At 40.0% G+C, this 24,745-nt stretch overlaps 1 protein-coding gene across 1 annotated transcript; it reads right to left on the minus strand.

Annotated features, from left to right (window-relative positions):
* Positions 1-3,476: 3,476 nt before the first annotated feature.
* ATPAF1 (ATP synthase mitochondrial F1 complex assembly factor 1) lies at positions 3,477-24,021 on the minus strand. Its single transcript, XM_089515081.1, has 9 exons — positions 23,694-24,021; positions 19,201-19,309; positions 16,427-16,471; positions 14,485-14,547; positions 14,334-14,384; positions 12,448-12,495; positions 10,017-10,112; positions 6,402-6,509; positions 3,477-5,100 (listed from the first exon to the last, which is right to left on the minus strand). The coding sequence occupies exons 1-9, from the start codon at positions 23,912-23,914 to the stop codon at positions 4,900-4,902; spliced, it is 942 nt and encodes a 313-aa protein (XP_089371207.1). The 5' UTR covers positions 23,915-24,021; the 3' UTR covers positions 3,477-4,899.
* Between the last annotated feature and the right edge of the window lie 724 nt (positions 24,022-24,745).

The raw sequence follows: 24,745 nt of genomic DNA on the forward strand, positions 1-24,745 counted from the left end.
GGGGGGTTCTCAGTCACTGTTCAGCCAGCTACTTGGTTGCTGCTCCCAGTGTGACCATGTAGCAAAGGGAGCAGTGAATGAGACTGATTGTTTTGACTGTGCATTAGAAAAGTAGATCTGATACCAAGAAATATGTATTGCAGGGAGCTAGAATTGACATCCAAGAGAAAAGGGCATGGTATTCCAAAAAAGGTTGGGGACCACTGCTCTAAAGACACCATATCCCAAGCGATTTTTGAATCAAGGTCAGTCCAGGTATTTGGATGGGAAATTACCAATGCCATGTGCTAGAAGCTATATTTAAGAGGAAGAAACGTCCAAAACCACCTCTTGAGTCTTCCTTGCCTAAGAAAACCTTATGGAATTCATGGGGTCGCCATTATGTTGAGAACATGTACATGCGCACACACATGAATTTTGTACTGAACTGCTATAGCAGCCTAACCTTAAGTAAATCACAGCAGTGAGTTAAGCTTTCAAGAAACAGTAATGAAAACTGAGAATCTTACTCATTTCCTAGGATGTAGCTGCCCCAGTAGTCAGAATCAAGAAGCTGATTAGCGTACCTATGTTAAAAAGAAATGGAAACTGAAGTGTGCAAGAATCTTAAGCAGACTGAAGGCAATACTTTGACCAGTGTTTGACTATTTTACAACCAGAGGTAACTGACATCCAGAAGAGGAGGGTGGGTTTACATTTTAGAAATTCTCTTCTACTTCAATCGAGTAGGATTGTTTCAGCAGTTTACAATAAATATCGTAAGAAATACGGTGGGCCCTACACATTTGCTGGGGTGAAGGACCCCTGTGAAAGTGGGGAAAAAACACAAATTAAAAAGCACTTTTAAAAAAAGCTCAAAGAACACCTCTCTAGGAATCTTTAGGTCCTTCAGCATAAGGCTGTGATCAACGTCTGGTGGAAGCTGGCCATAGCATCACGGTGGAGGGCCTACAAAGGCCTAGGGAAGGGTTCTAAGAATCTCTAGGTCCACTAGTATGACTGTGGAGATTATCACATGGGGATAAGAAACGGGAGAGAAACGGAATGCTCCCATCATTATCACACAATTGCATGAAGACTATCACATGATGGAGATTATTGCATGGAGAAAAAGACCTGAAATAGATTCAGGATTGCAAACTCAAAGGCAGGTATTATTGCACGTTAAATTGCTGCTGCTACCACTGGGCGACTACAACTGGGGTCCCAGCCATGCTCAGCCAGCAGCTTTGCAAAAATGGAAAGGTCCAGTTTCTGCAAAGCTGCCAACTAAGCGTGGCTGGGACCTGGGTTGTAGTCACCAAGCAGCAGAGATGATTTTATGTGCGATACCACCCATGTTTGAGTTTGCAATCCCAAATCTATTTCAGGTCTTTTTCTCCATGCAATAATCTCTGACATTGTGCTCATCTCATACATATCCCATTAATAACCTGTAATAGTCCTGTAATTGTCCTGTAACGAGATATTAATGGGAGTTTACCATTAATAAAATATTACAGAATGATTATAGGTTATTAATACAATAAGTATGGGAGGATCACAATGTTGTGTGATAATCTTTGTGCAATCATCCGATAATGATGGGAGCATTCCGTTTCTCTCCTGTTTCTTACCCCTGTGTGATAATTTCCTGTGTCAGCTTTTGGTGGAAGTTGACCCGAGAATCACATTGAATAACCCAAAGATTCCTAGAGAGAACATATTACTCAAATCCATGAATAATCAAATTGGTCAAAGCTGCAAATGCAAAGGGCTGACTGTACATAAAAACTGTAAACACTAAAACAGGGCTAAATCTGATTTAGTTTCAACAGCAGTTGATCATTCAGTCAAGGGAACTCAGATGAGTGTTGACTTATCAAGTTTCCACTGACTTGCTCTGGGACTAACAATTAGGCGACATGAGCTAAGGAAAGGAAATATGGGGAAATGTTTAAAAAGGATGATATGGTGCAGAAAATGTTTCAGGCACAGCAAGCAGCAACCCTCTCTGAAAACAGGGGTAAATATTTTTAAAACAAAAATGCTAGAACATTGCTATTGGAAAGGCCACCTGTCTAGTATGATAAGGGGAGGCAGGAACATATCTATATCCACCCACTGTCTGTTGGGTCTAGTAATTTCCACTTTCTGCTTTAGGCCTCTCCAAGCCATTGTGATTCACTGTTTCCATGGCAATATAAGGGGCATCAGGGCTGCCGCTGAGCAAGAGGAATGGAGGAGGCTTCATGCTTCACAAGTACCAGATTTTTTCATTCATCCAATGGAACTGAAGTTGAGGGGGAAAAGAGCTGAATATTCTGCTCTGTGCACAGTACAGTAACATTGAAAATCCACAAAACAGTAATGCTTTTATAGGGCCAACCAAAATGTATAAAATATATGTTGCAAGCTTTTGAGGTTCCAATGGCTTCTTCAACAAAGGGTTAAAAATAATGTGGTGTGCTTTCAATTCTGTTTCTAACTTATAGTGACTCTAAGGCAAGCCTGTCATGGGGTGTTTTTGGCAAGTTTTTTTCAGGTTGGGGGAAGGTTGCCATTGCCATCCTCTGAGGCTGAGAGGTTGTGACTTGCCTAAGATCACCCAGTAGGTTTCCATGGCTGAGCAGGGATTCAAACCATGACCTCCTGTCATAGTCCAATGTTCAAACCACTACACCATGTTTGTCACTGGCCTGAATTTATTGGTGGTGTTGTTCAGAGTATGGAGGGATATCTATGCAAGCAGGTCACTCATCCTTCTAGCCATGTAGTATTGGGAGACAAAGCAGTTTAAAGTCCAGGAAATTTAATTTCCATTAGCAAAACAAAATGGTACTTCCTATGAAATCCAGGATGTCGCAGTCATCTATGCGCTATGCACATTACCCAATCAAAAAGAATCCAAACTCTTCTGTAACAGAGCACATTTATGCATGTGCTCGTATGTCAACAGAAATTGGTTTTAACAATCCTGCTGTTTGTGGAAGACTTATTTCAGCCCCCTGTGCCTCCCAAAAGCCTGCTATGGAGTGGTGGGAGACAGTCTGAGAGTGTGGAAAGTGGCACTGAAGGCTGTAAAGGGAAGAGTAAATCAGTGAAAATCACCTTTGTCTCTTTCATCACCAGGGCAACTCAGGATCCAAGCCCTGTACTCATTCTCTGAAGATGCCAGGCATAGCTGCTGGTGAAACGTCAGGAAAAAATTATTCTAGGCCACGGCCTCATAGCCTGAAAAACCCACAAAAAAAAAAAAAAAAACTCTTCTCAAAGTTTAGTTAAATAAATAATTTCTGCTTGACTAAACAGGTATCCCACATCAATAGGACAAAGACATACTAAATTTTCAATACATGCAATGTGGCACCTGTCACTGACACACTTTAGTAAGAGGCTTCTCAACTTTTGCTTCCACAGAAAAGAATGCCTCTTCCCAAGAAAGTACCTGTTGTGACATGCATGTTTGTAATCTAAAACAGAAAGTAAAGCAGGTATTTTGTTTAGAACAATTTTTATTCATATGCAAATGTATACAGCTTTTAAAATCAAATGCTATATGTGATCCAGCAATTATTTTCTTTTAATTAACCTTTTTCCATCCAGGCTGTCACAAAGTTATTATAATACTTTGGTTTTCAGAAATGAAAAATTATGCAAAATTATTCAAGTGCATACACACGCAAAAAAATCATATAATGAAATCATTTGCCTTGATGGAGATAAAAGAGGCGATTTGTTTTTGTTTTGTTTTTGGTATGCACCATTAGATAACACAGCTAAGGGCATGGAGTGTAGGATTCAAACTCAAAACTTCTCTTTTAGGAGCTATTCTCAAGACTACAAGTGCTTTCTCCGCTCTCCTTGCTTATCCATATTACCTGTCATTGATCATTTCCGATGTATATAAAGTCATTTCTAAATCCAGTTTGAGAAGAGAGACAGTATTATCTGGCTTCCCTTCTGCAGATTACTTCCTGGAAAACCAAGGCTAGTCTGTGCAGTATCAGGTTCATCTGCATCCAGGATTTCCTGAACCTGCTCCTTGTCCCCTTCTCACTCTCATTAGGTTCAGAAACAAGCCATCTAAGGAGAAGGAATTCACCCATTACATAAAGCAGCCAAGAAGGGCGAAAGCAAGATAACAAGTTATCTCTAGTTTCACAAATGAACTGTAAATTTGTGCATGACTCAGTTCTGATACAATATTTATTATCCTTATTGTTGGGGAAGGGAGAGGGGTAAAATCTGAGACTAAATGCAACAGGTTTTTCCTCACCTATGTATGATAGGCAAACACTCTGAGAAACATTCAATGCCTTTTTCCCCAGAAGTCTCTAATCAACTGTTTGGTTTTGTAAGTTTTACATACAGAATGGTTGTTATGCTTCATCAAGCTTGAGACATGTCCAAAGATGTGTTTTTGTATTTATTTTTTGTATTTTTAATTTTATTTGTTTGTTTTTAAGCCCCACGGTGTAGAAAACTTTCCTTTTCACTCAAGCTGCAAAAAAATCATGTACTATGATGAAATTACATGAATCATTTTTTGTTTAGGAATTCACCATATCTAGTCTCTCCTAGCTCACACCTCCCATACTCCCTCCTTGCTGACTAAGTGATACAGAGAATCTTCATAAATATGAAAAACCACTGAACTGTGTGCAATACGGGAGAGGAAACTGCAAGCACCATGTGTTTCCTCATTTCCTCTATCATTCAGAAAGAAATGGGGCTATGCAAGAGCCTCCACATTCCCACAGTACTGAGTTGACCAATTCATAAGATATCTTCTTCTCCCCATCAGATGCAGACATCACCCTTTCCCATTTGGATTATTTCTGTATGAAGCAGCAACTCCAGTCCCAAGGCAGGATCATATGCCACGTCAGTCATCTCTGCTCGTGGCTACTGAACCACTCAAGCCGAAGACGATGGTGGCTCTTGCTGAGGATTCAGTTCTTCACCAACTCTGCTCTGTTCAACCTCAGTTATGACAGACATGTACTTAAATTCAGCTGGCCGGTGGTTAAAAGTTTCCACTACCTGGTATACCTCGTGTCGGTCTGTGGCATAAAAAAGCTGCACTTGGCTGGCTAGGCATTGAGCTTCTTGCACACTCTGGAAAAGTTTAAACAGAAGGAGACACAATGCAAGTTGTTGAAAGACTGAGAGGTCTTTTTCAGGACTATAATAATCCTATGAAATATGCCACAGTTTGAGCTCAGAGATGGGCTATGGTTTAAATTTAGGACTCTTCCAAGTTTATTTCATGGACCACAAATCCAGGTGCAAAATAAAAGGTGCATGCTTATGTGCTTGCAGTGGGATGTCAATCAGGCTTTTGGACCCCATCACAGTCTGTCATGAAACTTAATTAGGCATCACTGCATTACTAGATCCTCTAACATTAATACTTCAGAAGGAAATTTCATGACAATGCTCCTTTGCATAAAATGGGGTAAGGGCACATGGAAAAGCAGCATGGCAGGGAAGAAGGTTCTACCCTATAAGTTGCAGTATCCTTAACATAAATTGGATGATAATTTAAAGCAAGAACCCCTGGCCCTCCAGCTGTTGTTGAATGCCAGTTCCCAACAGCCCTAGGCAGCCTATCTAATGATGAGGTACGATGGGAGTAATAGTGCATCTGTACCTGAGGGGCTGAAGGTTCTCAATCCCTAATTTAAAGAAACAGGACAGGGGGAGAAACACACATACTAAATAAAATGGCATGCAACAGTTCTAATGCAAGCCTCTTACATTCATTTTGCACTTGACCTTATGTCTTATATCTACTATTTCAATTTCATTTTCTCACTTTGCTCTAATATTATGCATTATGTCAGCAAATGTTGTGTTGACTCAATAAAGGCACCCAGTAATAAAACTCAAGATGAATATATGCTGTAAAAGTAGTACAGGATTGATGATGTGGTATACGGCCAATATGTCATTAAGAGTTAGGTCACATCATGCCTTATAGGAAGGGATAGTCATTTGAATCTGCAGAGACATGCCAAGGACTATGTCATATATCCAGAATCATGAATTCTGGTGAATGACTCAACCTACTTCTTTAACATGTATAATGATATGAAACCTTGCATTTGTGTGTATATAGAAAAGCTTATTAAATATTCAACAAGCACAATGCTGATCAGCTTACAGTCCTTTCCGAGAAAAGAACAACACTGAATGTTACTTTTCGTTTCTTATCCCTGCTAATACCTGGATCATGATGTTCCTAGTAATATTAACATCTCAAGCAAGACATCCCACTGGTAAACCATGTTTGAAAATAGTCACCCTTCTTTTGTATTTAGTAATCGAGAAAAATAATCACACATTTTTTCCCATTGGTACTACTTGAAGGGGTGGGGTGGGGCAAAGAATGAACAAACAGCTATGTTTCTATTTACCAAAAATGTAGAATCCATTTCTGCTGTCATCAGTACAATTCCTTTTTCCTCTCGAAGCTCAGGATAATGATACAAGATCAACTGGCTACGAGCAGCTTCACCTTGTGTCTGCAGGAAATAGAAATATTAATGTGGCCCTTCAATGAAGATTAAAAGCCAGAATTTTAATTAATGAAGAAACCATTGAAGAGCACAAGCACAAAGAGACACCCAAGAGAAATGAAGAAGCAAATTATCCTAACAACTGGAATATGCAACACAATACTGCAGAAAAATGTTCCCTGTTCAAAACTTCAGCTAATCTATTCCTCCCCACTACCTTTCCATTCCACTAACAGTTGTTTGTATCCCATGAGCACAGAACATGCTCAGTCCCCATTAGACTATTTTTAAATATGTCTGTACGTGAATCACTTTCCTCTTGTATGGGAATGGTGCTGTTTTATCTACATAACCAATGGTATACAGAAAGTTGAGATTACTATTAGTATATATGTGGCATTAGGATTCTAGAACAAAATGAAGTATACATTCAGGGAACATAAAGTGAACATTTCTGAACTGATTCATTCTTCTTATGTAAAACTCGCATGGAAAACAATGTACAATGTTTCTGTCAGATTAGATTGTTATATCAAGTAAGAACACCTAGCACAACGGATTTGTTCCTATGGTTCTCTGAAATAATACTCTGCTCAACTGCCAGAAACATAAACTTTCCAGCTATCATCTATCCAAAATTTAAAAGAATTTCCTTTTAACAAAGGGCAGGTACTAACCAAAGAAGCATGAGCAGAGACAGATAAATTGGACATCTGTATTTTTTTTTTATCCAAACAGCATTTTTTATGCCTACACTGAACTTAAAAAGCAGCTTGAATCAGTAGCATAGTGTGACCTATGGTATGGAATTGAATTCAGAAACTTCAGCATGTACTTGCAGCCCATTGAACACATTTCAAGAGGTTGCTGGAACCTGGCCTATGTGTGGAAAAGTAAAAAGGACACAAAGGAAGAGAAGAGGAAATTTTAAGCCAAAAAGGTAGCACAAGAAAGTTGAGATGGAGAATTGAAATTCTGAAAACATTATGAGTGAGGTTTCAATGTGGCATGTACATTGATATAGTTATAATGTAGGACAATATGTTGACTTCAACAACAACGGTAATCAACCAACCCCTTTCGACTTTGAGAGCTAAAATGATAACATCTTATTTAATAAATTAAGGTATGTATTATCCTTTTGGCCATGCAGGAAAACACCACTTCTTCCTTTTGGTTAGGAGCAATTAAAGGAACATATCTTTAATTAATGGCAACTTCCCATTTTGTTCCAAATGGGACAATAGTTACCAGCGTATAAATAAATTAGGATAAATAAATAAGAACTTAAGCCAACTCTAAATCATAGATCACAGAATTGGAAGAGAACTCAAGAGCCATCCAGTCCAACCCCCTGATATGCAAGAACACAGTATCAAAGCACCCTCAACAGATGGCCATCCAGTCTCCCTTTAAAAACCTCCAAAGAAGACTCCACCACTGTCCAAGGCAGTGTGTTTCACTGTCAAACAGCTCTTACTGTCAGGAAGTTCCTCCTAATATTAGGTGGAATCTCTTTTTCTATAGTTTGCATCCATTGCTCCATGTCCTATTATTTGGAGCAGCAGAAAACAACCTTGTTCCATCCTCAATATGACACCAAATAATTAAACAGAGCTATCATATCACCTTTTAACTGTCTCTTCTCCAGGTTAAGCATACTCAGCTCCCTAAGTCTCTCCTCATAGAGCATGGTTTCTAGACCCTTCATCATTTTGGTTGCCCTCCTCTGGACACTCTCCAACTTGTCAACGTCCTTTTTTATTATTATGGTATTTATAATTTTTGAATTGTGGTGCCCAGAACTGGACAGTTTTCCAGGTGAGGTTTGACGAATGTAGAATAGAGTGGAGCTATTACTTCCCTTGATCTATTCTAGAAACTATACTTCTATTGATGCAGCCTAGAATCGCATTGGATTTTTTAGCTGCTGCATCACACTGTTAACACATGTTCAACTTGTTGTCTACTAGGACTCCTAAATCTCTTTCACATGTAGTCTTGTTGAGCTAGGTATCCCCCATTTTATATCTATGCATTTCATTTTTTTCTGCCTAGGTGCAGTACATTACATTTCTCCCTATTGAAATTCACTTTGCTAGTTTTCTAATCTATTTGGTTAATTTTGAATTTTGATCCTCTTTTCTGGGGTATTAGCTATTCCTCCTGATTTGGTGTCATCTGATAAGCAAGCCCTCTATTCTTTCATCCAAGTCATTGATAAAGATGTTGAACAACATTGGGCGCAGGACAAAACCCTGTGGCACCCCACTGGTCACTTCTCTCCAAGATGAAGAGAAGCCATTGTTGAGCACCTTTTGGGTTCAACCTATTACAAATCCACCAAACAGTTGCACTGTCTATCCCACATTTTACTAGCTTGTTTGTAAGAATCTCAGGGGGACTTTGTCAAAGGCCTTACTGAAATCAAAATATGCTATATCCACAGCATTTCCTTCATTTACCCACCCAGTAATTTTATCAAAAAAGAGATCTGATTAGTCAAGAAAATATGACTTGTTTCTCAGAAACCCATATTTACTTTTTCAGATTATCATATTCCCTTCTAAATGGTCACATACTCTCGTTTAATTATCTGCTCTAGAATCTTTCCTGGTACTAATCGCAGACTAACTGGGTGGTATTTGTTGGAATTCTCTCTCCCCTCCCCCCCTTTTGAAGATGGGGACAACACTGGTCCTCCTCCAGTCTGCCGGGTAATACTCAGGTTTGTTTTAAAGTTGCTAACCATAGTTTCCTAGTTCAGATGAAAGAAGAATTCAAAACTTTTTGCCTCCTTCAGTGAAGAAGGAAAGCAATGGTGCTGCATTTGTATAACAGGCAAGAAATGACCATTTGAATTCAACTACTGTTCAGTTATTCAGTCTGGATAGTAGTCACCATGCCAGATGACATTGAAAGAGGTTAGACATATTAAGCAAGAATAAGACTGTCAATGCTACTAGTCATGAGGGCTATATCTTACCTTCAACATCAGATGCAATATGTCTCTCAGTACCAGTTACTGAGGAACAAGAACAGAAAATGCTAATGAATTCATGTTCCAATTGTAGGAACAGAATACTAGACTAGATAGGCCTTAACTCTGATCTCGCAAAGCTCTCCTTATGCTCTTGTTGAGTTCAGTATCTTGGAAAATCAAGACAGCAGTAACAAAGAACAAGGATGGGGTAATGAATCTCTCCATGCGTCTTGTTTAGGAAATGAAGGTTATCTCACTTAAAACAAGCATGAAGGACTGATTACTTTATGAGGTTCTCAATAAGCACCTGATCAGTGAATAAAATGTTACCTCTTGCTTTATCTTATCAAACATGTGAAGGTGCTCTAATGAAAGGTTCATAACACAAAAAGCTCTCCTTAAGCAAATAGTACTGTAGAGCACAAGCAGAAGATGCTAAGGAACTCATGTCCAACTAGAGAAAACATAAAATTATTTAAATATACACATACATTTCAAAAACTGATTTATCAGTTTCTTATATCACCTACCTGAATATTTATCAGAGAAGTGAAGTGGAGTTCTGCTCCTGACCACTGACCCACAAAAAACTCATATCCCTCCTTCCTTGGCAGTGCATATAGAAACTGGCGGGAAGAAGAGAAAAATTAAACTGGTTTATTTAATCATTTCTTGTGACAAAATCTTTTTTTTTTTTTTTTTGGTAAAAAAAGGAGATTTCTGAAGCCAAATGTACAGCCACAGTCACTGCTTGAGTTGGAAAAGTTTAAATTATAAAAACAAATTATAAATGTGCCTTTGAAAAAACATCTCTCAATCCCAAATAGTTTAGTTAGGACCATCTGTACAGAACAAGTTGGCTTCTGCGGGAAACCAGAGATGACAAATACATGGCTCTTCACACATGGTTGGATTACAGCTCCCATCATCCCTCAGCAAAGTAGCACTGGTGAGAGATGCAGTCAAACATGTGAGTGCCATACATTCCCTGCCCTGCTTTAAGTGAACTGGAACATGGAAAACCTCAGTACCAGAATACTAGAGTTTAAAAACATGCATTTGATCTTAAGACACACTACAACTTATGAACTGCAACTTCTATTGTATTTATTTAAGAGTTATTTAAAAATCTGACATTGGGCATGTTCAGAGATTTATAGCATTTGTATTCTGTCTTTGTCCCAAAGAGATCAGGACCAAATGTATGGGATTACTCTTACAAAACAGTCAGGTTCAATTGGAAAATACAGTCAGCCCTTCTTATATACGGATTTGTTATACACGGATTCAAAGCATAGACAGTTTGAAAACGTTCCAAAAAAGTATAAATTTCAAAGATCAAACCTAGATTTTCCATTTTTTTATAAGGGACACTGTTTTGCTCTGCCATTATATTTAATGGGACTTGAGCATACACGGATTTTGTTATACACGGGGGATCTTGGAACCAAACACCAGCGTATAACAAGGGTCCACTGTAGTACCTAGCTTAAGAACACTAAGGTCCAAAACACACTGCAGAAATAATCCAGTCTGAGACCCCGCTTTAACTGCCTTGGTTTAGTGATAAGGAATCCTGGGAATTGTAGCTTATTGTAGCACGAGAGCTCTCTGACAGAGAAGGCTAAATATCTCACAAAACTAGTTCCCAGAATTCCCTATCATTGAGCCAGGACAGTTAAAGCAGTCTCAAACTGGATTACAGTGCGCCTGCGTCATACGCAGGAGGCTACATGCGGCTTTCAGCATATGTTGAAAAATGCGCAGAAGTGCGCGGGGACAAGGGGCATTGCATCCCATTTGGATATATGGGGTGTGTGCCCATGCTGTGCCACCACATGCACAAGCCCCATTCACTTGAATGGGGCTTGAACATGCGTGGTATTTGGCTTACGCGGGGTGGGGGGATCCGGAACAGATCCCCGCGTAAGCCAAGGGCGGACTGTATTTCTGCAGTGTGTTTTGGATCAAAGTGAGCTTCATGGTCTAGTAAAAATTTAAATTCCAGGGTCTATTATCTAAATTCAACATGTTATCTACTACACTTCATTGGTATATCAAGAACATCTTCCCCTTATGCCATTTACTGGGTTAGTCTGCCTCTCTTGCTCCTAGCTGTTTTGCAAACTAAACACACAGTATTCACATGTGTTAAAATGTTAAAACACTCCTCAGGAGTGAAGTGCTGGATATTCCAACACCATCACTCTCACCAGCTGCTATCATATTTATAATGATTATGTGAAAGATCATCATGTTCACAGATCTCTCGCTTTCAGAGGTATCTCAGTGATGATTTTCATTAAGATAAACATATGAAAACTTCTCCCACTGGGTTTTGATTTCTGTCCAGATACCACAAAACTAATCAATACAGGCCTGTAAATAATTGCATGACAAGCTGAAGTTATCAGGTGGCAAGTGTCCCAACATAGCAAATGAAAGGAGAAGATAATTGCATTAGATTTTTTGGAGAGCAACTCTTCATAGCTATCTGCCAGCAGTGTTCATTTCACACAGCATAAAGCTGTCTTTGGAATCAATGTTTTGGATTTCAGCAGGCCATTATAGTGTCTTTGTTAACTGTTGCCTAGATTCAACACTTATAAGAATGGCCTTTCTAATTAAAGATTTGCAGTTGTTGGAAACTTCATCTACTCTTGATAAATTTCTCCCAAATTATACTTATAAAACACTTCAATGTACAAGAACTGTCCCAGGAAGGATCTCATAACTGTTCTCTGCTGTGCTAATATAATAAAAGTCCTTGTAATGTAAGAGTACAAGAACACCTACTACATTTGGACCAAAGTCTTTTATGGACAGTTGATCCAAATTGCACAAAATTTACACAATAAGCCATCATCAGTCAGTCTACTAGGAGACGAGAAGAAGAATCAACACAGATGCAAAAAGCTGTGGCTGTAAGAAATCTGTTAAGACAACATGTACCATACTTACAGAGGGGCAGTTCTGAATTCGCTCCCACATCAAATCAAAAGTCTTCCCCTTTGGTAAGAAAAAGGGAAGAGACATGTTTGAATGGTTATTACTACTGGGAAATACAGGACAGAGTATTTGTTTCAAACATTTCCAATGTATATTTCAAATCATTTTTGGTGGCTCCAAAAATGATGATTAAACTTACAGATGATAAACCATACCCATAATCAATCAACACCAGCACTATAACAGAGACAATGATAAAAATCCTGACAGAAGTTTTAACTTATGAAAGTTTGAAACAAAGAAGACTTATTTGGCTAGCAATTGGGCTACCCAATTAAACCTTGTGGTCATTCCTGAAAGGTTTTGTAAGGTCTAATATCAATCTACAAGAAGGCCTTCAAATGTCTGTGTACATATATGTTACATTAGCTATCTACAATTGGGAGGCTTGCACAAATGTATAAAAATGCCAATCTGGATATATACAACTAAGTTTCAGCAGAACAATAGCAGGAAGTCTATTCTTCATTCAAACTGAATTCTCCTTTCAAAACCAATGTATTTTGAAGCTTCAAAAATCAGCAGAAATGGATATGTCTCTTTCTAAACACATTTTAAGTTTCAAGGTGGGAGTGAATGAGGCAGCATTTGTGTATGTGTGTGTGTTTAAGGAAGGAAATAAAAGTAAATTCATATGTTTTGGGCTTTTTCTATGGCAGTGGAATGTATGTCCCCTTCCCCCGGGTGACAGAAAGATTCAGGAGGGCTGTGAGGGAAAATGGGGCAGCAGAGGGGCCTTCAGTCTGGAACAAAAGAAAGACAAGGGGAGCCAGGGGCCTTTAGGACCATGGTGGGAATGAGGAGGTAGAGCACACATTGGTGGGGAAGAAGCAGCAGCAAAAAAGCTTTCACATTTGAGACCCTGCTTACTCTGAGTTTTGCCAGGAATTGGCTGGTGGCTGGAGCTACACTGCTGCTCCTGCTTCCTTTTGTCAGGCAGGCTCAGAGAAGAGGTAGCAGAAGAAGTAATGTTTTGAGTGTGGGGGATGTGTGCTCCTCTCTGGGAAAGAAGAGGGAGGGGTATCCAGGGTTGATTCTTTGAAAAACTCCTTTGCCTGAGAGTCCTTCCTTCCTGGGGATACACGTGGGAAACACACTGGAGAAGGAATGAGAGTCCTTCCTTCCCATGGAGAAGCTTCTCCCTTTGCACCCAGTAACCTTGGGAGCAGCAACTGAGCAGCCAATCAAGAAGCCACCAAGAAGCCTCTTACCCACGTTGGCCTTTCCTGCTAAGCCAGCATGGCCAACAGGCTTCTCACTTGCTGCTCAGACATCTGCTTAGCTTTTGTTCCCAAAATGGTCAGCTACCTTGTCGTGGCTCACCTTGCTACTGTGGCACTGCTTCCTTTGCACCCGATCACCCTGGAAGCAGCAACTGAGGATCCAGCCAACCAGTCTTCATTTTACTATATGGCTGGTGTGGGTGAGAGGGAGGAGCTGGCCTGGGCCACTGCTGTATTCACACATGAGATGCTGAGGTGGTGAAGGCAAGTTTGGTGCAGTTGGGATAGATGCTGCTGGCTGTTGCACAAACAGTATATCTATCAAGAAATATGTGGTGAGGGGGTGGTTGTTGCTCAAGAGGAAAGAGGGTGATAGTCCCAAAAAGTTTTGGGACCTCTGTTTTATGGCATTGAGCCTTTCAGTTCCAAACAAAGAAAACAAAGAATCCAATGCCTGATCAAAAGAAACTGCATCATGCTTCCATTCACTTCAGCAAACACTGATTATCGAGCTCATTTAAGTGATTAACAACAAGAAAGTATTAAACCTACTTAGCAAATTTTTGTGAGTCAAGCACAACAGAACAAATATCACTGGGTATCAACTATACTTACTGGAATAACAGCATACACGGTGTCTTCCCCAGAGTAATACTGCTTCCATATCTGAAAGAAAGAAATGATTCCATTTACTTATAGTCCATCACTGAAAATTAAAAGAATCTCAAATAAACGCATTCATCATACATTCACAATGTTTTGTCACCTGTTTTATTTCTTCAGGTTTCTTCTGTTTCATCATTTCAACATTAAGTATGGAATCAAGTGTCTGAAACAAATGACACAAAATAAAGTTTGTACAGCACCAACATGGTATAGTGGTTCAACTAGGACTCTGGAGATCAGGGTTCAATTTCTTGCTTGGCTATGAAAACCCAGTGGGTGACCCTAGGCATGTCACCCTCTCTCAGCCTCAAAAGAAGGCAAAGACAAACCCCCTCTGAACAAATCTTGCCAGAAAATCCCCGTGATAGGGTTACTATAAGCCAACAATGACTTGAAGGCACACAACAACAACAAAGTTTGCATGATAGACCATGGCTATAAGAGGAAAAGAAGAAAAACACAGGATTGAATGCATGTGCCTTTGCATGTGAGAGGGGAAAAGAGTAATAGTGAGTATATACATACTGCTGTTATTTTCCCCCCAAGAGTTTAATAAATATAGGTACAATAATACAAACTTACGTTATTTCTAAAAATAGAGAGGTTGGGGAAAGGTGGGGAGAAATAGAATGTAATGAAAATTCATGAGGGGCACTTTAGATTGTGCCATTTCCTCACATGACTTCCTGAAAAACCTTTTTGGATGTTCTGCAAACAAGTAGTGCCCCCCCACCCCATGCCACCCAGAAAGCTTTCTCTCTGTCCTACTACCATCACAGGATCATGATTCCATGTTGGAATTGAGAACCCTCTATCCTCCACTGCTCTGCTTAGGTCCTGTAGTTTTATGCCTATGACCTCTCTGATTAAGTCTATCAATCTGGCAGTTGGTCTTCCTCTTTTTCTATTAGAGTGCACCTGTGTCATACGCGGTCCTATACGCAGCTTTCAGCATACGTTGAAAGCCACGTGGGGACGCGCAGGGAGCAAGGGGCAGCGCATCCCATTTAGATTAATGGGGCATGCACCCGTGGCATATGTGCGCCACCATACTGCTGCCACATGAACAAGCCCCATTATTTAAAAAAAAAAAAGCCCCATTATTTTCAATGGGGCTTGAGCATATGCTTTTTTTTACACAGGGGGCCCAGAACGGATCCCCTGTGTAATAAAAGGGTGCACTGTACCTTCAACCTTTCCTAGAATTATTGTCTTTTCTAATGAGTCATGTCTTCTCATGATGTGGCCAAAATACAACAGCCTCCGTTTGATTATCTTGCCTTGCAGGAAGAGTACAGGCTTGATCTCTTTAAGGTCCCATTTCTCTGTCTTTTTGGCTAGCCACGGTATCTCCAGCACTCCTCCCCAGCACCACATTTCAAATGAATTAATTTTCTTCCTATCTTTTTTCTTAACTGTCCATCTCTCACATCCATACATGGTCACGTGGAATACAATGGATTGGATGATTCTACCTTTAGTGCTCAGAACTATGTATATCTTTGCTAATTCCACAGCCTACGAAATTCCCAGCCATGGAAAGGGAATGCTCTCTTTCCTTGCTCCCATGCTCTCTTTCCATCACCAGGTGAAGACTTTTCTTTCTACCCCGGCTTTTGAGTGTTACCTGTCTTCCAGCAAAGATATTTTAACCAAGGTGTGTTGTGTTATACATTTATTATCACTATCATATTTATTATATTATATTATATTATATTATAATATTTATTATAAATTAATGTTTTTAATATTATTATTTCTTTAATTTAAAAAAAACTTTTTATTAGCCATTGTCTCAACTATATTTTATTTTAACTCATACTGTGAGCCACCTTGGGTCCCACAGTGGAAGAAAGGCATGGTATAAATTAAACAATAAAAATAAATGGATGAACAGTGACTGAAATTCAGGTCCCTAAGATTCACATCTAGTTCATACATTAATGGACTGAACTGGACCCCATAGCAGATAATAAACAAAACAGGATAAATACAAATGAAATAAAAACACAGAAAAGTTACTTAATACAATACTGCTTTACCTTATTTTTTGTGAATCCTTTTTTGGCTTCATATGCTTCTTTGAACTACAATAAAAAGGTTCATTTTAAAATTGCTATCTCCTACGTTGTTGTGACATGTTTCGTAACAAAACTGCTAAGCTACTTTGACCTGAAATACATATATAAATATCTGGTTAGAAACTATGTGCATACACAATCTTCCTCTTCCCAAAATTATACATAATTGAAACAGATGCAAAAGTCATTATTAATTTTACATAGACATTAAACAAAATCACATAGACATTAAACATGTGTAACAAACTTCTCTAGAATTGTTAAAGTTTGATGGTTATTTTTATTCTGTCTTAATATTTTATACATTTGACTATGGAAATATTTATTCTTAGGTTTCCTTTATATATTTTTTTAAATCCCCCCCTCATTGTACAGAATTAAGTATTTGTTTCTGGAACTTCAAGTTTTGGGAGTTATGATTACACCTGATACTAACTTTAAGGCTAATGACTTAAATCAGGTATGGCGAGCAATAGGCTGCCACATGCTTTAGGCTTACAACTGCCATAACTACTCTCCACTGGCTAGTTCCAACTCCAGTATACCCAGTGACTTAACTGTGGAATGATAAGTCAATACTTATATCACACTGATCCAATGAATCTACTCTAGTTGTGACTAGCAGCTGGGTTTAAACCAATGTTTTTGCTTCTGGGTTGCTGAAATTACTTCCTTGACATGACACAATGATATCCTTTTGCAGTTAGTTAAACAAACATTACACAGGATATAAAAACGCCAGTGGTTATGGCATATTCACTTGGACTTAACTTCTGAATTTATAACTTCAATATTCCATTGTATGTACAGTATAGATGTTTGTGTTTTCAGCTTCAAAATTCATACTGGGATAATACTTTTGTATTAGGCAAATCCAAAAGTCACAAAACATTGTGCAAGCTATTGAGTTCTCCAGATTTCCTACAGGCATTATGATAAACAAGGAACGAAAATGTGGGAGGACGGCTGGCATTTGTTCAAGGCATGGAGTCTGTATCAGATTCTGCTATACAGGCTCCCCCCTTTTCTATCTTAGGACTGTAAATAGATGCAGACTTCATGCCCTGAACATATTCCCTTCACCTTCATTTTTCTGGACAAAGAGTTATAGAAAATCTGAAAACCTGTACAGTATACTACAACCTTTGAGTTACCTTCTAAAAGGCATTGGGTTTTTTCTCCTTTAAGCCAACAGTTTTTGTCAATTTTTTGTGTGACATGTGCTGCATCTGCACTACAGAATTATAGTGGTATCCATTGGTGTTTGATTGGTTCCAGGACCCTCTGTGTATACCAAAATACATGGCTGCTCAAGTCCCATTATATACAGTGGCATAGTAAAATGGTGTCCCTTATATATAAAATAGCAAAATCAAGGTTTGCTTTTTGGAATTTATATATTTTTTAAAAAATATTTTCAAGCCATGGATGGGTGAATCTGTGGATATGACTGCCTGTCATGCAGATATATATATATATATATATATATATATATATATATATATAAAATGCAGTGTCCTCTGATTCAGAAAAAGGTGCCTTTATAAAGAAACATCACTTCCAGCCTCACAACTGAAGACAGAAAGATGCATTGACAGTTAAAGAAATAGGAGAGAAGTGCCTGAACAGCTGAAAATAAAAGACAGAGAGTGAAAGACAAAAGTTCCTAACAACCAAATGCCCAAGGCAAAACTGCAATCCTGGATCAACAACCTCTGAAGGTTCCTTTACACCTGGGCAAGAAGACTGAGAGGGCTGCTGCAACCCAACTCAAGGCAGTCTAGGATGATACAGGTTTTCTAGACTCATTTTAAACTAACTTCAGAGCAGGATGCAGAGCGCAGACTGCTGTGGTCACTTTAGTGGATGACCTTTGCCAGAGCATCAATGGGGGAGTGTTTGCAGCTTGGGGATACTTCTGCATCTATCACTACAAAAGACAGCTGAGATACAATGACCAGGAGTGCCTACTATCAGCTTTAGCTGTTATACCAACTGCCCCCCATCCTATATATGAAGGATCTAAAGATAGTAGTGTACATACCACCTCAAGGTTCAACTTCTGCAGTGTGCTGTACATTGGGCTACCAAGTTCAGAAACTTCATGTAGTTCAAAACATGGCAGCCACATAGATTAATGGCACATCTAGGAGTGATGATATTACACCAATATGAAAATCATTCCAATGGTAGCCAATTAGATTCTGGGCCAGGTACAAGGTGTTGGGTGCCATCTTTAAAGCATTACATGATTTAGGTCCAAGCTACCTAAAGACTAGGAGCCAGCACACCCTTCCATGCATGCATGTATGCATACGCATGCGCACGCACACACACACACACTATGTGTCAACTTTTCTAAGCCAGATTTCTGATACAGGTTGAGTCTCTCTTTTCCAAAATGCCTGAGACCAGGTATCTTGGATTTTGGAATACATGTATATGTACATAATGGGTCTCATAATAGAGATGGGTCTCGGGTCTAAACACAAAATTCATTTATGTTTCATGTACGCTTTAGTCTGAAAGTAATTTTATACAATATTTTAAATAATTTTGTGCACAAAACAAAGTTTGCATACACTGAACCATCAGAAAAAAAAGGTATTGCTATCTCAGCCACCCATGAAAAAAAGTTTTAGTTTTTTGAAATATTTTGGATTTCGGAATTCCAGATAAGGGAGATTCAACCCGTAGTTAATATAATAGCAAACAAAACTGAAAATTGGCCTTGCCTTTTCCTCTATGAGTCTGACAAATTCTTCTTGCTTTGATAATCCAACAGGCTGCTTTTTCATATCGTCCTTTTTCTTCATTTGGGATTCAAAAATATCTGGGTTGGATCTGAATCAAAGTTAAAACATTTGATAGTTAATTTAAAGCCATTGTCGTTTATTTTCTTCAGCCATCGCCACATGGTGCATGGTCAGCTACAGCTGGCCTTTTATCACAGTTTATCCTTACAGTTTATCCTGGAAAGCAGGTTAGGTTGCTAAAACAAAATTCAGGGCATGTTTATCCGGTAAGCACATGGCTGAAGAGCACACATGGGAGAAAGGCAATTAGGAAGAGCACTTTCTTATTTATGGCAGCTCCCAAATCAGCAGAACTTGCACTCATGCAAATAAACTCTGACCTGAGGATTGGTGGCTGTATGTAGAGACAGAGGATGGAACCATGTTAGTCTTTTAAAGCAAAAAAGGGCAAAGAATCTTATGACACCTTGAAAGCAAGAAGGTTTATTTGGCATATGTTTCTGTGGACTGCAGCCAACTTAATCAGATGCAAATGAGAGTACTGTACTGAAAAACAAAGTTTAAACTTATTTCAATAGAGGACTGAACTAGGACCAGGAGACCAGTGTTCTTTTTTTTTAAAATTACACACCTAGGAGAGACAGATAGGAAACAAAATTAAAGAAGAAAATGGAAAAGGAGAGTGGCTACTTCCACCAGCACCGGTCTTAACAAATGGCACATGGAATAAAACTCATCTGCACACAGACTCCTCATTTAGAAAAAAAGAAACAGAACTAAAAGGAATGGCAAGGCTGGTTGTGAAATGTATGTGATCTGGAAGTACAAGGAACGGTTTTCACCAATGTCCGGCTTCCCTCAGTTTGTAATCTGATTCAGCAGCACTGAATGTATGGGACTTCAAGGAGATCCAGTGATCCACTCTGCAGAACAAACCCAAACTCACCTTTGAACACTTCTAAAGTTTTGTACAGCACAAACACGATTCAGAGCCTGTCTGCACTGCAGAAAACAATACAGTTTGACACCATTTTAACTGCCATGGCTCAATGCTGAGGGGTTCTGAGAACTGTAATTTCGTGAGACATTTAGCCCTCTGTGTCAGAGAGCTCTGAATCCACAATAAACAATAATTCCCAGATTTTCATAGCCATGGCAGTTAAAAGTGGTGTCAAACTGGGTTATTATCTCTGCAGTGCGGATGCAGCCCTAGTCAAGATCAAGCTGACCCAGGTTGATTCTAAGTGCACTAAATGCCAGTAGAGTTTTTGGCTGAGGTCCCACACTGGATCACTGTGATCCACTCTGCAGCTTGTGAGGCAAGAAAGGAACTTTGTGTTAACTTGTATACAATCCTAAACATATCAACCACATGCATTGCAAATGGGCTACAGATGATCCACACAATCTCTTTTAGGTCTCATGTTTCAATCGGTGTTGACATTTACATCAACAGGATTGGAGATGCTCATGAAGCAACAGTCTCCTGGGATGCTCCTTCGTATGGACACGTCCTGAATGACTTTGCCTCGCTCCCAATAGGATGGTTAAAACTGGTTGTGTGACTGAGGACTGCTTTGCTGTGTATTCATTTGATCTAGGGCCAAGGTGGGGAACATGTAGCCCTTCAGATGTTGTTGCACTGGAACTGCTGTCATTCCTATCAAACACAGCTAGCAATGAGGAGAATTGCGATCCTGTAACATCGTCCCTGGCTTAACCAAACCAAAATTAATACCGCTCCTAGCTGGGATTGCTTGAGTTAGTGCTTATTTCTAATACAACATTAAACGCAGGGCGGTGGCGGTCTCTTGCCATCTTTTTGTGGCCAAGAGGTTAAAAAAATCTGTCTGTGGCAATGATGGAAAAAGGTTTCCCAGTATTTTCTGTATGTCTGGAAGTCCCCTACCACTATGAGGACTGAACTAGGATCAGAAGACCAGTGTTCTAATCTCTGCTTAGCAAGGGAAGCCCATTGGATGATCTTGGGTAGGTCATATACTCTCAGCCTCAGAGGAATTGTAGAATTACAGAGCTGAACATATAACATCCCTTAAAATATTTAAACATGGCTATCATGTCACCTCTTAACCTTCTCTTCTCCAAGCTAAACATACACAGCTCCCTAAACCTTTCCTTATAAGGCATAGTTGCCAGATCCTTCTCCCTTTTGGTCACCCTCCTCTGGACATGCTCCAGCTTGTCAACATCCTTTTTGAGTTGTGATGCCCAGAACTGAACACAGTATTCCAGGTGAAGTTTGACCAAAGTAGAACAGACTGGCACTATTACTTCCCTTGATCTAGACCAGGGGTAGGCAACCTTATTGAGCCGGGGGCCGTGTTGCTGTTCCTCAGACAACTGGGGGGCCGAAGCCAAAAAATAAATAATTAAATATTTTTTTAAAAAAAAACATTAAATATATAAATAAACCAGGACAAATGTAGGACAAAATTTTCAAATGGAAGACACTTTTTTTAAAAAAAAAATGGAGGACATGCGAAAAAAATTGCTGATTTTTAAAATTTTTTTAATATAAATGCATGTTTCTGAGGCTTCTATAGACAATTGCCCCCCAAAGGCCCCAGCAGCAATCGGCGGCAGGACCGGGCTGGGGCCGGTCCCAAGGCCTTGCCGGGCCGCATCTGGCCCGCGGGCCGCAGGTTGCCTACCCCTGATCTAGACACTATACTTCAATTGATCTAGACATTATATTCCTAGATCCCTTACACACTAAGGGGCTGTGCAGATCGGCAGCTTGGGCTGGGTTGGGGGTGAAATCAGGTAGTAGCGTCTACACAATACACACCCTGGCTCTGCCCCCACACAACACAGCGCCAAAGGAGTGACTTAAAGCCGAGGCACTGCAGCTTTTGTGCCTTCCAAAGGCCAGATCATGGACATAGCCCCTTAGGGGCAGTCTGCACAGTCCCATAGTCTTGTTAAGCCAGGTGTCCCCCATTCTATATCTATGCATTTCATTTTTTCTGCCTAAGTGCAGTACCTTACATTCTCTCTGTTGAAGTTCATTTTGTTAGTTTTGGCTCAGCTTTTTAATCTGTTAAGGTCATTTTGAACTCTGATCCTCTCCTCTGGGGTATTAGCTACTCCTCCTAATTTGGTGTCATCTGCAAATTTGATAAGCATGCCCTCTAAAGAAATAGCAACTCCTGCTGAACAAGCCTTGCCCCAAGAAAACTCCAGCATAGATTTTCCTTGGGTATGCCATAAAGTCAGGAAGGACTTGAAGACACACAACAATAACAAAGCTGAAACCTATTTCAACAGCATGGTGTAGTCATGTTTTGAGGGCTGAGCTAGGACCAGGAGACCAGTGTTCAAATCCCTGCTCAGCACTGGGTGAACTTGGGCGAGTCACACACTCTCAACCTAATAGCAAAGCAATAGCAACCCACTGAACAAATCTTGGCAAGAAGGATGGATTCTCCTTGGGTTCGACATAAAGTCTGGAAGGACCTGAAGACACACAACAACAACAACAACAACAACAACATCAATTGAAAGTGAGCTGCAGCTTATGAACATCTGTGCCAAGTAAATTGTCAATGCTTATGGAACCTCTTTGTTGCTTTTCCTTATGGACTCTGGAGAGCAGGGTTCGAATCCTCACCTGGCGACCTTGGGCAAGTCACAGTCTCTCAGCCTCAGAGGAAGGCAAGGGAAAAAACCTCTTAATAAGGAAAAGGAAAGAAAGTGTGTGTGGGCTGGGGGAGAAAGCTCCATAAAAGAAGGAAGATTGTTGACTGTAAAAACAAGAGTAGGAGAAAAGAGGAAAATTGTATGTACAGTTACGGAATAAAAAGGTTAGAGGATGAATGTAAACAAACATATGAATGAATGTTATGCATTAAATATGAAAAAGGAATTAATTAAATATATATATATATATCTCTGAACAAACCTTTCTAAGAAAACTCCAGGGCAGCTTCACCTCCATAAGTCGGAAAGGACTTTGACGATGTTTTGGATACGTAACATTTGTTGCATATTGATTGTATGTACACTTTTTTTTAAATGTCAATAAAAAAATAAACCGGAAAGGAACTGAAGTCACACAACAACAACAACAACAACAACAAGAGTTCTGTTCGACTTTCAGCATCTAAAAGGCTGAAGCTGCTAAGAACTGGAATATTTTTATTATTTTGTATTATTTTCTTCTATATTATTATTATTATATTTATTATTAATAATATTATTAGTAAAAGAGGGGAGCCTTAAAAATTATAACAATATAATTTATAATAGTAATAATCATAATAATACAATCATAAAAAACCACAATAACATAATTAAGATAAACCCCAACCCCTTCCCCATTAAAAAAACCCACAAAACATCATAAAATGCCATCAAATTCACTAAAAAAATGAAGCTAAGGAACGGGGAACCAAGGAGGGGAGCCTAATAACAACAACAACAAAGGCGAGAGTTACGGGTCCGTTCTTCACCTGCGCAGGTCCTCGATCTTGCTTTGGTACTTCTGGAAGAAACGGTTCGCTTCCAGCCCGCCGTCGCCGCCCGCAGCCCCGCGGCTGGAGACTACTAGAAGCCGAGGCTGCGGAGGAAGCAAGAGGCCCAGAGGCCGGAGGGCGGCAAAGCGCCCCACAAGCGCCCCCCGGGAGACCCCCATCCCTGCCCCCCACAACTGCTGCAAGTGCCCCGTCGCCATGCCCTCCTCCCCTGGCTGCCTCCTTCCTTCCCTCGCCCTCCCGAGCCTTCTTGGGCCTTAAGGTCCGCCAGAGGAGCAGCAAGGAACACTGTCCCCGCCCCGGCCAGCCCTGGCACCCAGGTTCCGCCCTAAAACGAAGAGCCACCCCGCTTGAGGAGAAGCAAACGCATTGTAAACGCGTTTTGAAGAGGGGAATGGGAATGCAGGCCAAAGGAGACAAGCTTGTAGGGTCATAGAGTTGGAAGAGGCCATGCCAGGAGGGGGATTAGGAAAAGTTATGTGGGATACTGGATCTGTGTGTACACTAGGCCCTCCACAGTGGCATAAAGATATAAGATGGGGGAAAACTACATGTGAAAGGGATCTGGGAGTCCAAGTAGACCACAAGTTGAACATGAGTCAACAGTGTGATGCGGCAGCTAAAAAGGCCAATGCGATTCTAGGCTGCAGCCGCAGCATCAATAAAAGTATAGTGTCTAGGTGAAGGGAAGTAATAGTGCCACTCTATTCTACTTTCGTCAAACCTCATCTGGAATACTGTGTCCAGTTCTGGGCACCACAATTCAAAAAGGACATTGAGAAACTAGAGAGTGTCCAAAGGAGGGCAAGTAAAATGGGAGCTGGGTATGTTTAGCTCGGAGAAGAGAAGGTTAAGAGGTGATATGATAGCCCTGTTTAAATATTTGAAGGGATGTCATATTGAGGAGGGAGCAAGCTTGTTTTCTGCTGCTCCAGAGAACAGGACCCGGAATAATGGATGCAAGCTACAGGGAAAGAGATTCCACCTCAACATTAGGAGGAACTTCCTGACATTAAGGGCTGTTCAACAGT

This window comes from Sceloporus occidentalis, unplaced genomic scaffold (genome assembly GCF_023333645.1).
Source record: "Sceloporus occidentalis isolate IW3139 unplaced genomic scaffold, rSceOcc1.0.p SCAF_3, whole genome shotgun sequence".
NCBI lineage: Eukaryota > Metazoa > Chordata > Lepidosauria > Squamata > Phrynosomatidae > Sceloporus > Sceloporus occidentalis.